The sequence below is a fragment of the Pagrus pagrus genome (genome assembly GCF_965226575.1).
Source record: "Pagrus pagrus genome assembly, chromosome: 8".
Classification (NCBI taxonomy): Eukaryota; Metazoa; Chordata; class Actinopteri; order Spariformes; family Sparidae; genus Pagrus; species Pagrus pagrus.
In genome coordinates this window covers 16,230,091-16,243,882 of record NC_140192.1, presented here as the reverse complement: position 1 = coordinate 16,243,882, position 13,792 = coordinate 16,230,091, and the positions used below count along the sequence as shown (strand labels likewise).

The following is a 13,792-nucleotide window of genomic DNA, read 5'->3' as shown; positions in this document are numbered from 1 at the left end:
ACGAAGCTCAACAGCTTCTATGCAACTAAAAACAGATCTCACACGATTTTGCCCAGTTTTAATGTCATGGTGTGGCTTGAAGAATTTCAGAGAAAAGGCGAGGTGGAGCTATGTTTGCTGGAACAATTTCACATCAAAGGCATGAGCTGGCACAAAATAAAACAGAGTGTAAGACAACGGGGATCAAAACGCCAGCATCTTTTGTGACATTGAACATATTTTGAGCTACGGAGGGCCGATGCAAATGCCTCTCAAATCCACTTCTCAAGTCTCGCTCAACTCTGCTGCCTTTTTTTCCACGAGCAAATCTTGTAGTACATGGGGGAGAGCATGGAAATGCTGACATGCTTTGGGTTGTAAATGTGTAAAACAGCAGCTGTTTTGCATTATACTCTCATGTATGAGGGACAATCCCTGCCCACACTAACTTGGCTTAGATATGTCGCACTGATGTTAGCCTTGAAAATATTTTGTGTTATGGATAAAAACATAAAACATTGTTTTGAGAACAAGTTTCCACTTGTGGAAAAATCAAGTAGTGAAGGTAAAAGCGCAAGACAGCAATATATTAGTTTTTGCAATTGCATGTTCAGGTAAAAGTGTTGTTTATCCTGAAGAAAGCATTCAAGCCATGACTAAATCATGAAATGAAGTCATTCGCTAAAATGTTTTATCTTGGATATGACATACAGCCTCAATTACTTCAACTGCCTTATTATTTCTGGTGTTTTTTTGTAATTAACTTCAGTATTTGGCTCATGTGACGCGTCAGGAAGGTGTGATTTGAGAAAAAAAGAAAACTTGCCTCATGTATGACTCATTAATCAATTAAATTATGTCAAACACATGTAGATGCTGAGCCTAAATGTCTTATGGGACACAAAAAATACAGAAGCAGCCAAAAAATGTAATAAAAAAAAAACTACGTAGTTACATTAAATCATGAATACAGCACATGATGTAATGCATATAAAATAAATCATACTAATCTTTGATTTATGTGCGAAATTCTGCTCAACATAGCCAAATGTTTGCAATATATTTTATTATATACAATCTGTATATTTTAATAAATAAAGAAGAATTTAACCCACAATGTATTTATGAAGATTTTGAAACATAAATATTTTTAAAACATAAATATAACACAAGATAAATTGTTGATATGAAATGTCACATCAGACTCGTGGCGCAGACAGATGATGACTCTCAGACAACGAAGTCACATGACAGCAGGAGTCCCTCTCCTGGCCATGTTTTGGCAACAGTCCCTAACTTTCCAAAAAATATCAGGTATCACAGCGTGTTTTACTGTAGATGACACACACAACATCCAACATCTGAAGCACAAAAACAATAAATCAACTTGATTTTTTCACAAGACGAATCTTACACTCGGCCATCAGTGCAAGTGTGTTCTTTCTAATTAGTAAAACGCTCTTCTTCATCCAGAATGACACGTTAAACATGTACAAACCTGAACTGGATGATATATGTGACACATTAAGATCTGGAAGAGTATGTAACATGTTAATACATGTTAATTTAATTATATCATGATGGCTTTGCCCTTTCAGAAAACCATTCAACATTTCTTTTGAACATCACTAATCACTATTTTAACATCAGCGAGATCAAATGATGATGTAGAGACGTTTATAACGACACAACCAAAAAGAGTTATCGCGCTTCTGTAGCTCTATGGTCTCTTTCAGCTCATTGTTTTGATTTAACGCCTCATTAACTGCATGTTCAGTCTTGCCGGTATCAGCAGACAGCTGTTTTCAGAAAACAACATTCACTCGAGTTCATCGGGTTTATCAGAACCAAAGTTGGTGAGAAAGATAAAGTAATATCTGTGATGGAGAACAAACCAGAACTTAAAGGAGGCCTAAGTGAATTTTGGTTTTACATTTTGATGGCAGAAGCACATCCCCAGTGCTCTTTGCACTCTGCACCCTTGCACTGTTGTATTTTTGTTCACAATGTGCAGTAACAGTTTGACTTCTATATAGACACTGTATGTCTGTACACTGTACATCTCTGTCAACTGTTTGCTAACATGCTAGCCATCAAGGCTGCACGTCCATCAGCTGGAGTCCTTCTGTCTGCAACAGTGGCTGCAACAATGAAGCTGCTTAAAGATGTAAACTTTTTGTATTCTTTCAGAAGAGGCGTACTGGCAGCTTGACGAGGGAGATGACAGGCTGACACTTATTATTGAAGTGAAGCGTTGGAAATGTTCGACTATTGTACCAGAGGCTTAAAATGATCATATTTTGGGGGAAATTATCATCTGCGAGTCATAACCAGGAAGGTGAGCATTTGACTTAGAGGCAGATTCACCCTGAAGTTGGTCATACTGGTAAATATCTTGATAACCCTTAGCCTAATCTTTGTCTTTATTATTTTGCTGTGACTTATCCCTGACATGTAAGATTTTTAAAATGTCAGATTATATAGATTTATGAGGGAGATGTACTTTTGCGATGTTGAAAGCCATATACAGCATGACACACAGGCTGATATAAGTCATGATGTGAAAAGAAATGCTCAGTAGTTCATGAATCTCGACACAGCGTTTAATAATCATCTAAATAACTATTGTGCTCAGCTGATTGCTGTTTCACCTGTTAAATTAAGGCTGCCATAACAATCCATGATTGGCTGTTTAATGAATGTATAGTATGAAGGCAATGACAGCTGATCTTGCCATGATGCATGCCTCCAACAGGTGGCGCTGCAGATTTAAGATCCATAATTCACAGCTGAACTGTACTGTACAATCCCATCAAGCGTCTCATAGGAGAACCCTGCAGTAATCCTGCAATACAGTGGAGAGAGATGCTGGACAGATATCCCAGAGGGAATAGTTTAGGAATATGACAGTAATGTTTTATATGTAAACAAAACAAAAACCACAATAACAGTACCTTTATGGCCAAAACATATGAAACAGTTATCATGTATTTGTATTTGTATTTGTATTTGATACAACAAGAACACCTAACCTAGGATTTATTCAACTGTGGCTCCACAAATCAGTGACATTTAAACATTTTTAAAGTGTTTTTCCAGAATGTAAAACGCTTTATCTAATTTGGATATATATATGTGTGTATATATTATCTGTACGTGCTCCCTATTATATCATTATTTAACCAACTTCTTATTTTCATGACTGGTTTTAACTTTACAAAGCTATACATATCTTCTTATGGTCTAATGTTTTCAATTACGCACACACATTCATGTTGAACTGTGCGCTTTCACACCTGTACAATGACTTGATTCAATTAAAGGGATTGCGGTGGGTGGGGTGGTTGGATGGGGGTGATGAAGATGAAGAGTGATGATGGTGCCAGCAGCAGCGGAGCAGTTTGACCTCCCACCGGAGGAGTGGCGTTGACAGAAGGACGGTCCAGCAGATAGAGGCGGCAGCATGCTGAGCGCCGCACAATGCCACATACAAACTCCGGCGAGCAGTGGGAGTAGACTTCTTTACCTTCATGCCACCGCAGGGGTGACACCGAGAGCCAAACACACACGGAGCCAAAGATCAAGTATACAGCGGTGAGTTCTTTCCTCTTGTTCCGCCTTGTTGACTTGTTGACTGAAACTAATGTCTCCGGGCCTTGTGTGCATGTGTGAGGAGGCGCCCCGAACATAAATCACCATAATGTTCCTGTGCGTTGTCTCACAGCCTGTCACTGGTGCCTTCAGGACTTTCGAGGTTTATGCCACTTTTTCGAGTCGCGCAATCCGCGTGCCTCTAAAGCTGTATTTAAACACTTAATTTATCACACGATTAAAGGCGGGCTTGTGCGTAAATGCGCAGCTGGAGTGTGGTTTGTTTTGGTCAGGCGGCTCGTATAGGGCCAGTTATCGTGATTTATAGTGTTATTTCAAACTAATGTGCTGTTTACTGTTAGATTTCTGCAGCCAAAGCAGCTGCATCGTGTTATAAAGTCTGCTGTTGTTGTATGAAGTGTCATGAATTGTTCAACATGATTACCACAGTTCAGGAAGAGAGTGTCAGCATTGTGTTTTTCCTTTTATAAAAGTGCCTGTGGTACTCCTGTGATCATATTTTACAGTATTGTGTATTTAAATGACCATCCCATAATAAGTCTCCCTGTGCTGTTTGATATCCCTGAGGGACTTTTGCTTTCAGTCAAGCACCTTGGTTGTGAACGACTGTTAGAGTCCAACTAGAGCAGAGAAATGACCTCCCCCTGTGTTACTCCTGTCAGGTCAAACATCAGCAGCCGCTCTGGTGATCAGCTCTGCTCAGCACATTCAGTAAGGAGATTTATCACACGCAACCTGAAGAGATGAGCGGCAGCAAGAAGTAAGTGACATCAATAAGCTTTACAGGAGCGCTCTTCACTCTACGCAGAGCTGCTTAACTTTAAATAAATAGAATGAGGCATAGAAGAGTCTATAAACACCTACCTGTGCTTGAATGTAAGGAGCTGTGAATGCTGACGGATCATTGAAATCATATTAAGGTTAGGAGTTAACAAATGGCATCAAGATATGAGCAGTCATGTAATTCCTCTGCAGGGGTCCTAGCCGTAACATACAGTTTTGAAGCACAACGCTAAAATACATGGGATCTTAGAGGAAAACCGTCTACGTTTGATTTATTTGCTCGTTTTTAAAAGTGGACTACTACCAAGCTGTTGGATCGATTTAACTCAAGGGTAATCCGTGGCCACAAGAGTTTGAATTCATTCCATCATCTGGATCCTGTGTTGTCTCTGCTAATTTTTCTGATTGTAAAAATGTTAATCTACAGGTCTAGTGCTGCACAGACATCCAAAACACAAAAAAAGGGGGAAAAGCGGATATTATATATTCAGGAATATATGATTTAAAATGCAAATTCTGACAAATATCCGACAATTTGTCATGATGATATTGAAACCACAATTCAAGGACGTTAAATCCCAGCTGAATCCTGCTTTTTGTGTCCCACGTGATCCCCCTTCATTTCAAGTAAGCAGTGGAAACTTTGGGCAACAATTGATCTTGAATTTCAACCTTGTGCACAGTGAAAACTACTGCCAGACTAAACCCCCAGTGTGGCTATCATCCAACAAAAACTGTATCTATCTTTTTTATTGTGTGCAGAAGCCCTTTTGAGGTTCAGGGAAATCTGATATCTGATGACATTTTGCCTCCATTGCTTGCAGGATTTGACTTTTCAAACTTGATTGGAGAACGGGATACTAGATACATGTATTCATATCTCATGCGTGACGAGTACGGCAGATACTGAATACCGTAACACAGTCCTGATGCCTTCAGGCCGTGTGATGTCTCCGGGGTTTGGACACGCAGTTGACAGTTGCATCAGCTTGGGTACAGAGAACACACTCTCCTCTCCAAACAGATAGTGAATGTAGGCTACATGCAGATTACTGTGGGCCCTACAAGGACAGGCAGCCTGATAAGTTATCTGTGAAGTGAAAGACAGATAGCAGCTAATATACAATCAGGAGTGCAAAGTAACAGCTTGTTAAGTTTTGATTGCTTGCACAGCTTGTAATGAGGTGATTTGAGGGTTTAGCTATTGATCATCCACATATACATAGCCAAAATATTGATTAGAGAATGAATCCACATTGAAATACTTTTACACTCTTCAAAGCATAGCTGACAGTGATATAATCTGCATTCCTTGGTCCCGTTTCTTCTTATATTCTGATAAATAGACATGATGTGAAATCGAGATGTATCCTGTGCAGCTATAAGGGATTTTGACGGTAAAATTATTGCAGTGATCTAAAACTTAAAAGGCAGAGGTGAGGATGAAAAAAGCATTTTTCCACGTCTAAAGAAACCCCAGATAAACAAAGTGAATTCCACACTTGGACCAAGTCGGTGTCAAGTCACAAGTCATTGGCATCAAATCCTGAACAAGTATTATCGTGTAGTGGATAGTGTCTCTTAAAACAAAATCCATTTTTCCTGATACTGTAATAGTAGAAGGAATGGAAGTAGACGTGTATACGAGCATAAAAATAAAAGTTACTCTGCATTGTGGCCTTATTACCTGCAAAGGACACAAGCATTCAAAGATAGGATTTTGCACCATATAGTCCTGCACTTGCTGCTTGTGTGTTAAAGCCATTGCCTGCACAGATAATTAAAACATCAATCATTCGCTAATGGTAGCTAATGTTTTTTTTTTTACATGCCTAGCCTATATTCTCTTTTGTTGAGTATAATCTTTAAAGCCAAAGACTATCATTAGGGAGAATGACAATACCATAAAAACCAAAACAAGAAGCAACGTCAAATAATTTGTATCAGTCTTTTCCTTTCTGCTACTGAAACGGGCCCTCAGACATGATTGTCGGCTGATTGTTTTGCCTCAAAATAAAATAAATTCTAGGAAAAGGGACACGTGATCTTCAAAGAGATATATCAAGCTGGAGGTTAAGGCAAATATTGGCCTATCACAGATATCTGTGCATATATTGTCTGATATGTGCCAATATGAAACCTTTTTCTTATAGAACTTAATGCAGGAAACAGGGTTGATGATAATAACCACACTTGAGGGATCATTATAAAAAATGTGTTTTATATATATATATATATATATATATATATGTATACAGTAGACATCGAATACTGTCCGATAAAGTGATTTTTTACTCCCTCATAACAGTATCAGCATCAGCCAGTATCAGTCAGGCTCTGATGTGTCTGGAAAATCACTTTCTCAAGTAGAAACAGACAAAGCAGGGCAAAGGGGACAAGGCAAAAAAAAAAAAAAAAAAAAAGTACAACATAACATAATACATTGCTCATATGCAACAATGAGACTGAGTGGAGTTGTAGTCTCACATCATGTGTGGGTGGTCAGCTCAGGCTGAGGGGAGTTCAGCCTGTTATGTCCAGGATTGTTCCATAGGTGGCAATGGAGGAAGTAGGAAGGCCAGTGCTAGAAGGAAAGCTGGTACCAGCTTTTAACTGTGGCTGAATCATCATGGTGTTTTTGCAAGTTCACCCAGAGTGGACACAATAGAAATTAAGCTTGATAAGTAGTTGATTTGGGGTAATCAATCAGCCGAGTGTTTAGGTAATGGTATTAAATTGACCAAGCTACTGAAAAATGCTTCAGTTAGAAAGAACAAAAACTTTCTCCAGGCATTTTGTTTGCATTTTGTCTTTTTTCCACCTCTTATGATAGACTAGAAAGCAGGTGTGTAAGTTTAGTTTTGGACACACATTCTTCCAGGAACAGCAATCAAGCAGTACATCATACATTTGGTGTTAAGTGCGCTGTGAAGATGGCAAAACAAACAAAAATACCTTGAAAAGCTTTACTTCTAGAATGATAAAGCTTCTTTTGTCAACTCATACGACTGAATTGGAGAGTGTTTGTCCACACACAAAGTTGTTATGTTCAAAGGGTGATTGCATGGAAATACTTTGTCTCAGAGTTAAAATAACACTGATAATATGGCGACAGTAGGATTATTGCAGACGCACTTTCCTTCCTGTTATGTCTTTATAATATTTCAAACCAAGACACAGATGAACTGAATCTATTCGTATATGTGACATTAAGATTACGCGGCGTGTGAGCAGAGAATGCAGAGAATGTCTTCTCACACTGAGCAGGACGCTGAATCCAGACCAGCTGGAAGAGTATTGTTCTGTCGCTGACCTTTGACCTCTGAGACTGTTGTGTTCAGGGTATCTGCCCACTATGCGGTCCTGTCCACTTTGACCTAAATGGACTAAGTGGCTGGAGAACATTACTCAAAGTATTAATGGCATCGTCATATCAAATGCACGTGTATCTCCTCAGGAGCGGACACAGTTCCAACATTAAATCACTGCCATCATTTTAGATTTTGGATAAGTCTTATATCATGAACTGTTGTCTCTTCCTGGTTCTGCATTAGAGTAAAGTGATGTAATTTTCCGAACTTGCCAAACTGCTCTACTTGCTCTAACACTTACCCACTTAGTCATTGTACCCACATTACTGATGATTTATCAAATAGTGTAGTTGTGCTAATATTTGGTGAAGGTACCGATGGTCACAATATCAATATCCAGGTATTTGTTCCAAAATATCGTAATGGTTGATTTTATCACCCAGTCCTAGCAGTGTGAGATTTAAATATGTCGAGATACATATCATGTAACTTGATACATAATATGGTTATATCGCCCAACACGTCACAAATTTCACATTTCAAATTTCATGGCAGCCACTCACTCAGCGTGCAAGTAGCAGAGAGAGTACACACTGTGTAGCCCTCGCCTCGCCACAAAAACAAACAAACTTCTCTTCAGCCACCTGAATGCAACATTTCTTATGATCCTTTTCCGCGTCTGACGATGTTTGTCGGGAAACAGTTAAAGGTGAGATTTAAGGCGTGTGGAGTCGTCTTGGAGAGCAGCGGAGGCTGCGACACGCTGGCCTGTCATGGGCTTGTGTGTGTGTGTGTGTGTGTGTGTGTGTGTGTGTGTGTGTGTCTTGTCACTTAAGTAAAGCCGGCGTAATCCTGTAAGGGCGGATGAGTAGACAGACATGTGTTGCCCCACTTGTTTCTAAGGTGGAAGGCGGTGGAGAGGGGGGCTGGCAGGCATTACCGACCAGATGGAGAGGCTTTGTTGTGTGAGTGTGTGTGTGTGTGGGCGTGTGACTGATAAGATGCAACACTACCTGAAACTTTTTCAGATTTTTTTTTGTTTCAAGTAATAAAACTCAACACCTTGATTCAGTGTCTAGCAGGTGAAGTGCAGACAGTTAGATCCAGATTTCGAGGGGTTCCAGTCTCAGTCAACTGGGCGTTTTCTACGCATGAGCAGCACCACTCTGGCCATCACACTCAATTAGCAGAGACTTCCTGTCCTCTCCCTCACCCCCCTCCGCGAGATTAAATCCATTACATCGTACCTATCGACTGCGCACTTTGCCCTCGTCAAGGACAACACACATTCTCACACTTGAGGGGAGTTTACTCACACACTCAAGAGCAGATCTTTTAAGGTGCTGTCTCAGGGCTCCGCGGTGTGTCAATGAGTCTTTAATGGGTGGAGATGAGCGCCACCAGCAGCACCAGACTGAGCCCCAGTCCCAACTTACTGCAGGTGAACGAGCCGAAGCGCTATGGCTCCACGTTGTCACTGGAAGAGAAGTGTGAGCAGTCTTTCTTCCTCTTTTACTACTACAGGATGGAGGACGAGGCGGTGCTGGACCGGGGGGCGTCCTTAGTCAAGCACATCTGTGACGAGGAGGAGGTAGAGGGTAAGTTTACCTGTTTCTCTACATGCCATCAAAAATGTCTGAACTCCTTTCAGAAATATTTGTTTACTTTCTTTAAAAACTATGCCACCTAAAACCAAACAATCATTTGCTTTGTAGCCTCTTAGAGATTATTCTTCTTGTTTTTCCTAAGCAACTCCGTTCTTCTGACTAGTATGTTTCAAAGCGGGGGGCGCTCATTGAGAGAGGCAGGAAGAGCGTCATTTAGCCTTTTGGAGACTGCCAAATGGCGCGCACTTCCTGCACGTACACCGTGACCTCACCTGTTTAGCGAGCTGGCACGAGAAAGATGTAGAACACGGAGCATGTGATCCTGTGTTTACCTCACCTCTAATCCTCAAAGACCTACAGAACAACAAAGAGAAAGGAAAGAAAATCTTCCAGTGCTCTAAAATGACGCAAGTTGAAGGGAATTTCTCATCACAGTAGATTTTGCTTTTATTTAACAAATTAATTATGGATCTTGTTCAGCAGTTGTAAGATCTCAAAATTGAGTGAACCTGCCAGACAATTAAATATGCATAAGTTCTTATTGATAAAACAGTCAGATGAGCACGTGGAGTCGTCTTTTGTTGTTGATTTAATATTTCTAAATGTTCAGTCCGATTGTTAAAGAGAACCCATTGTTTCAGAACAATGTGCTGTAGGTTTTCCTTGCGAACTGTCCAATAAATACCACCTTTCTCTCATTTCTGACCCACTTGGCATAGAGCCAGCTAATTGAGCCTTGATTCAGTGGTCCATTTAGATTTTTTCAAGCTCGCCTCGCTGCTCATGATGCTTCCTGTTGCCTGGGTGCAAGGTCAGGTTTATATGGGGATGACATTAGCACCCAGCTTCACAGTTTTTTTGGGTCTAGTCCAGCAGATTAAAGGGCCGGGCATGGAGCCAATTTAACCATCTAAGAACCTCATGTTTCGTTTTGTTTTGTTTCTTTGGCGGAAGTGGCTCCAGCACTGGCCCTTTGTTGTTGGAGATTTCAACAAAAAAACAGATAGATGATGAAAGTGAGAAAACTGAACTTGAACTGGGAAAGGAGTGCTACACAAATTAATTGTTTTCAATAATTCAATAATGGTGCTTGATTAAAGGGCAGCACCAGTACTTTTGCTAATTTTAGCTCCTTTGCTACCAGAACATGTATTTTCCATTTATTCCAAACACACCGTGTTGAGTTTCATTTATTTTTATACTTAATTACTATACCATTGCAGGCCACCACTGACTTCCATTGATTTATGTACAGTATTAATCTATTGGACTGTATCCAACCCACTGAACACCAAGCATGATTTCAAATCAAACTGTGTAACACCATCATTAATACATTTATAGTCAAACTTTAGTTAACAATAGTTTCACTGTTAACGAATAATGAAATGCTTTATAAATCACTTAGCAAGCAGTTGTAAAGGTTTTTAAACATCAGTTGCAACTTTACAATAAGCAATTCCTTGATAACTGTTTAGAAAGCATTTCATTGTTTAACAGTGAAATAACTATAAACCAAAGTTAAATTACCTATACATTTGCCATTTATTAATGATGGTTCTTAGCAAGTGTTACCAAATCTGCTTATTTATTTTCATTTTGTACAGAAATTAAAGTAAAACAACGGTTGTAAATTATTCATTTGTCGTAAAAAGGCTAAAATATGCAATATGCAAGCACTAAATGATCTCTTCAAAGTAAGTCAGTACCACACATGATTAAAATAACAGAATCGACACTGAAATTTGCACAGCAGTTTCCCCCATGAGGTCATCATTTTGCCGGGTGTCACCTCAGCTTGAACCCTCCTTCAATCTCTCTAACTTCCTGTGCGTAACCAGCGCCTGAGCTGTGTCTGCGCGTGTCCTCGACTGCTGCCTAAATCTCTTTTTGGAGTCTCCCGTTGAGCTCCTCCCGCTGCTCGCTCAGAGCCGACTCAAAGACCGGCTGATAAACTGAACAGAGAGAGATGGGGTTGTCTTGACATTTTACACATTCTACGAGATAAAAGTCTGTGAGAGGAGCCTTGGTCCAATGGCCAAATTATCTTTATCTGACATGGACTAGTCTGCGGTGTCACTCAAGCAAAACATTTGGTATCTCAACTTTCAATGCTCAAGATAGACGACTGGGTAACGTAGTCCAAGCTCCTGTGCACCGAAACTCTCACATCTGGCATGACTTTATGAAAAAGTGATGTATGTTTGCAAGTTTCAAGATATCGCCTGTTACAGCTGAGTCAGAAGGCAAGAAGCCTAACAATCAGCATCTCTCCTCCATAACACGAGTGTATTTTTAAATGTGTTTTGTATTAGCATGCTGTCGGCACCGTGTGGCGTGCTGCCATCCTCCCCACTGGTCTGGGCAGGTCCCAGCATTGCGGTTACTGGGGAGACTGGCGGTGGCGTTGCCTCTCCTCAGAAATCTAGCAAGCTAAACAAACCTCCCAGCACACACAAGGATTTTATTTCATTCAGTGTGTGCTTATGGGCAGCTCCAAAAGAAGTTCCTCTTCCACACACAAAAAAAGAAGAGGAAGTCGTAACACAAAGCTGCTCTGGCAGTGTGCAAATCTTCCTTTCCAGCTCCTTGACTTGACTAGTTTTTATTCCCTCTCCTCCATCACTCTCCTCTCATTCTCTCGCCTCCTTTCTAGTCGTCGTCCAGCCTGTGCAGACGTCTTCACGCTCTGCTTTATTGCTCATCTGTCAGCCCTAATAGCACGGTCGTCTTTATTTCTCTCTTGTCTTTTTGTTACCAGCCATCTGCTTCTGGGTCTTGCTGTAATGCCCACTTGCTGCATGGCAAATTTGACTTTGGTCAGCTCTAATGTTAATTGATAAACAAGTGTGAAGGTAAAAGGTTGGATACTTTAAGAATCTAGTTTCCTCTTGTTGTTTTCTCTGATCTTACCAACCCCAACTTTAAGCTTTAAAGGTTAAATTAAAGTTTACTGACCCTTTTCATGGCAGACATTTTGAGCACAGGTAGACTTTATAACTTTCTGGATGGCTGCATTCCATTTAGGCGAGCCAGTTCCAGGGCTCTGTTTTTGTGCATGCTCACTCACTGACATGGCTTTCTGGGACACTTAATAGAAAGGAGCCATCGTATGTTTCTCCATGCATCTCCCACTGACTTCAATGCAGCCGTCACCACGGCCCGACCCCAAAGCAAGATTCAGCAACGTAATAACCCTTCCTTTTTTTTTAAGTCCCTTGCGAAAAAACCAGGAAGTAAACCATGAAGCTAGGAAACTTTTTTGCTGCATGCACTCGCTGTTTGAATGGGCTCCACCTTTGCATTTGGTATCTAGTTCTTCTATATAAATCTATAAAGGGAACATGGTTGTCTGGTACAAACCCCAGCAAAAATCACATCATCGTAATATTTTTTTTTTTTTGCCCAGCAAAAAAAAAAAAATGCAAAAATTACCATTCACACTAAAATCGTGACTAGTATCGATGTCAAAAGTTTACTGTTTCCCTGTAGTGAAGTGAGGTGAAGTGGGTAGGAGTAATCTCTTGACTGTGATCCTGACATTTGTAATGTTCAAATCATTAAATGTTACATAAAAAAGGGCAGTTTCAGTACAAAAATGTACGTATCAGCCAACAAAAACTCAAATCTATACAACCATTTTAACATCTGGTGTGAAAAGAGTAAACACAGACTACATGGAAAGGTACAGTATACCATCCAATCTTCAGTTTAATCTGCTGGGGTCTTCTAAGCAACTTTTTTCGAACTTTTTTTTTTCCCTGTTTCCTCGAGCAGATGATTTCAGTTTGACTTCTTTTTTTTCCTTCTCTCTTTTGTAGACGATGCCGGCAGGGTTTTAGCCTGATTGATCTTGTGTTTTCATGTTATCACATAAACACAGAGCAGGTACCGTGTTTGTTGAACCAAAAGCCTGGTGGGCAGGAGCTCTGGTGTGGGTGATGTGGGTCTGTCTCGAGCTGTCTGTGTTCTTCTAGGGAGTTCCTCCTCATATGACAAAGTTCATGTTTCATATGAGGGGCAAAGTTGTATCTATTATATCTTTTAAATAAACTGACTAAACTGAGTTTTTGTTTAGCGTGTTATTTACGTTTTTAATCAGATTTTCTTTCACATGAGTAATAATGATGCACGCAGACTACAGGCTGATGTCTGATAACCGGTATTTAACAACAGGCTGATATCTGCTCAGTGTATTATTACTAAAAACCTCATCTGAAAAACAGAACATAGACAAAGGAGCAGGCAGCTCGACCAAATAAAATATCCCCCCTGATTGACAGTATTCCTTCACACTTCAGGTAAAACAGCTCAAATCCTCTCAGACCCTCCTTGTCTCTGATGCTTAGCATTAGCTTGGTATGCTGAACGGTCGGTGTCAGTGAATTTAGATGAACCCTTTAAAAAACGAGGCATTGTGGCACGAGTGAATAAAGAATGCTCTTGTGCTCCGAGAGAGATCATTGTTTGTTGTGTTGAGGGGTTCAGCCACTTCCTGGT

General features: G+C 40.3%; 1 protein-coding gene across 1 annotated transcript in view; it reads left to right on the top strand.

Moving 5' to 3' along the window:
• The first annotated feature begins 3,468 nt into the window (after positions 1-3,468).
• slc4a4a (solute carrier family 4 member 4a) overlaps positions 3,469-13,792 on the top strand; it is a 56,012-nt gene continuing 45,688 nt past the window's right edge. The window contains exons 1-3 of the mRNA XM_084358970.1: positions 3,469-3,573; positions 4,254-4,351; positions 9,210-9,283. Coding sequence (XP_084215096.1) covers positions 4,335-4,351; positions 9,210-9,283 — 91 coding nt within the window. The 5' untranslated portion in view covers positions 3,469-3,573; positions 4,254-4,334. The remainder of the gene's footprint in view (positions 3,574-4,253; positions 4,352-9,209; positions 9,284-13,792) is intronic.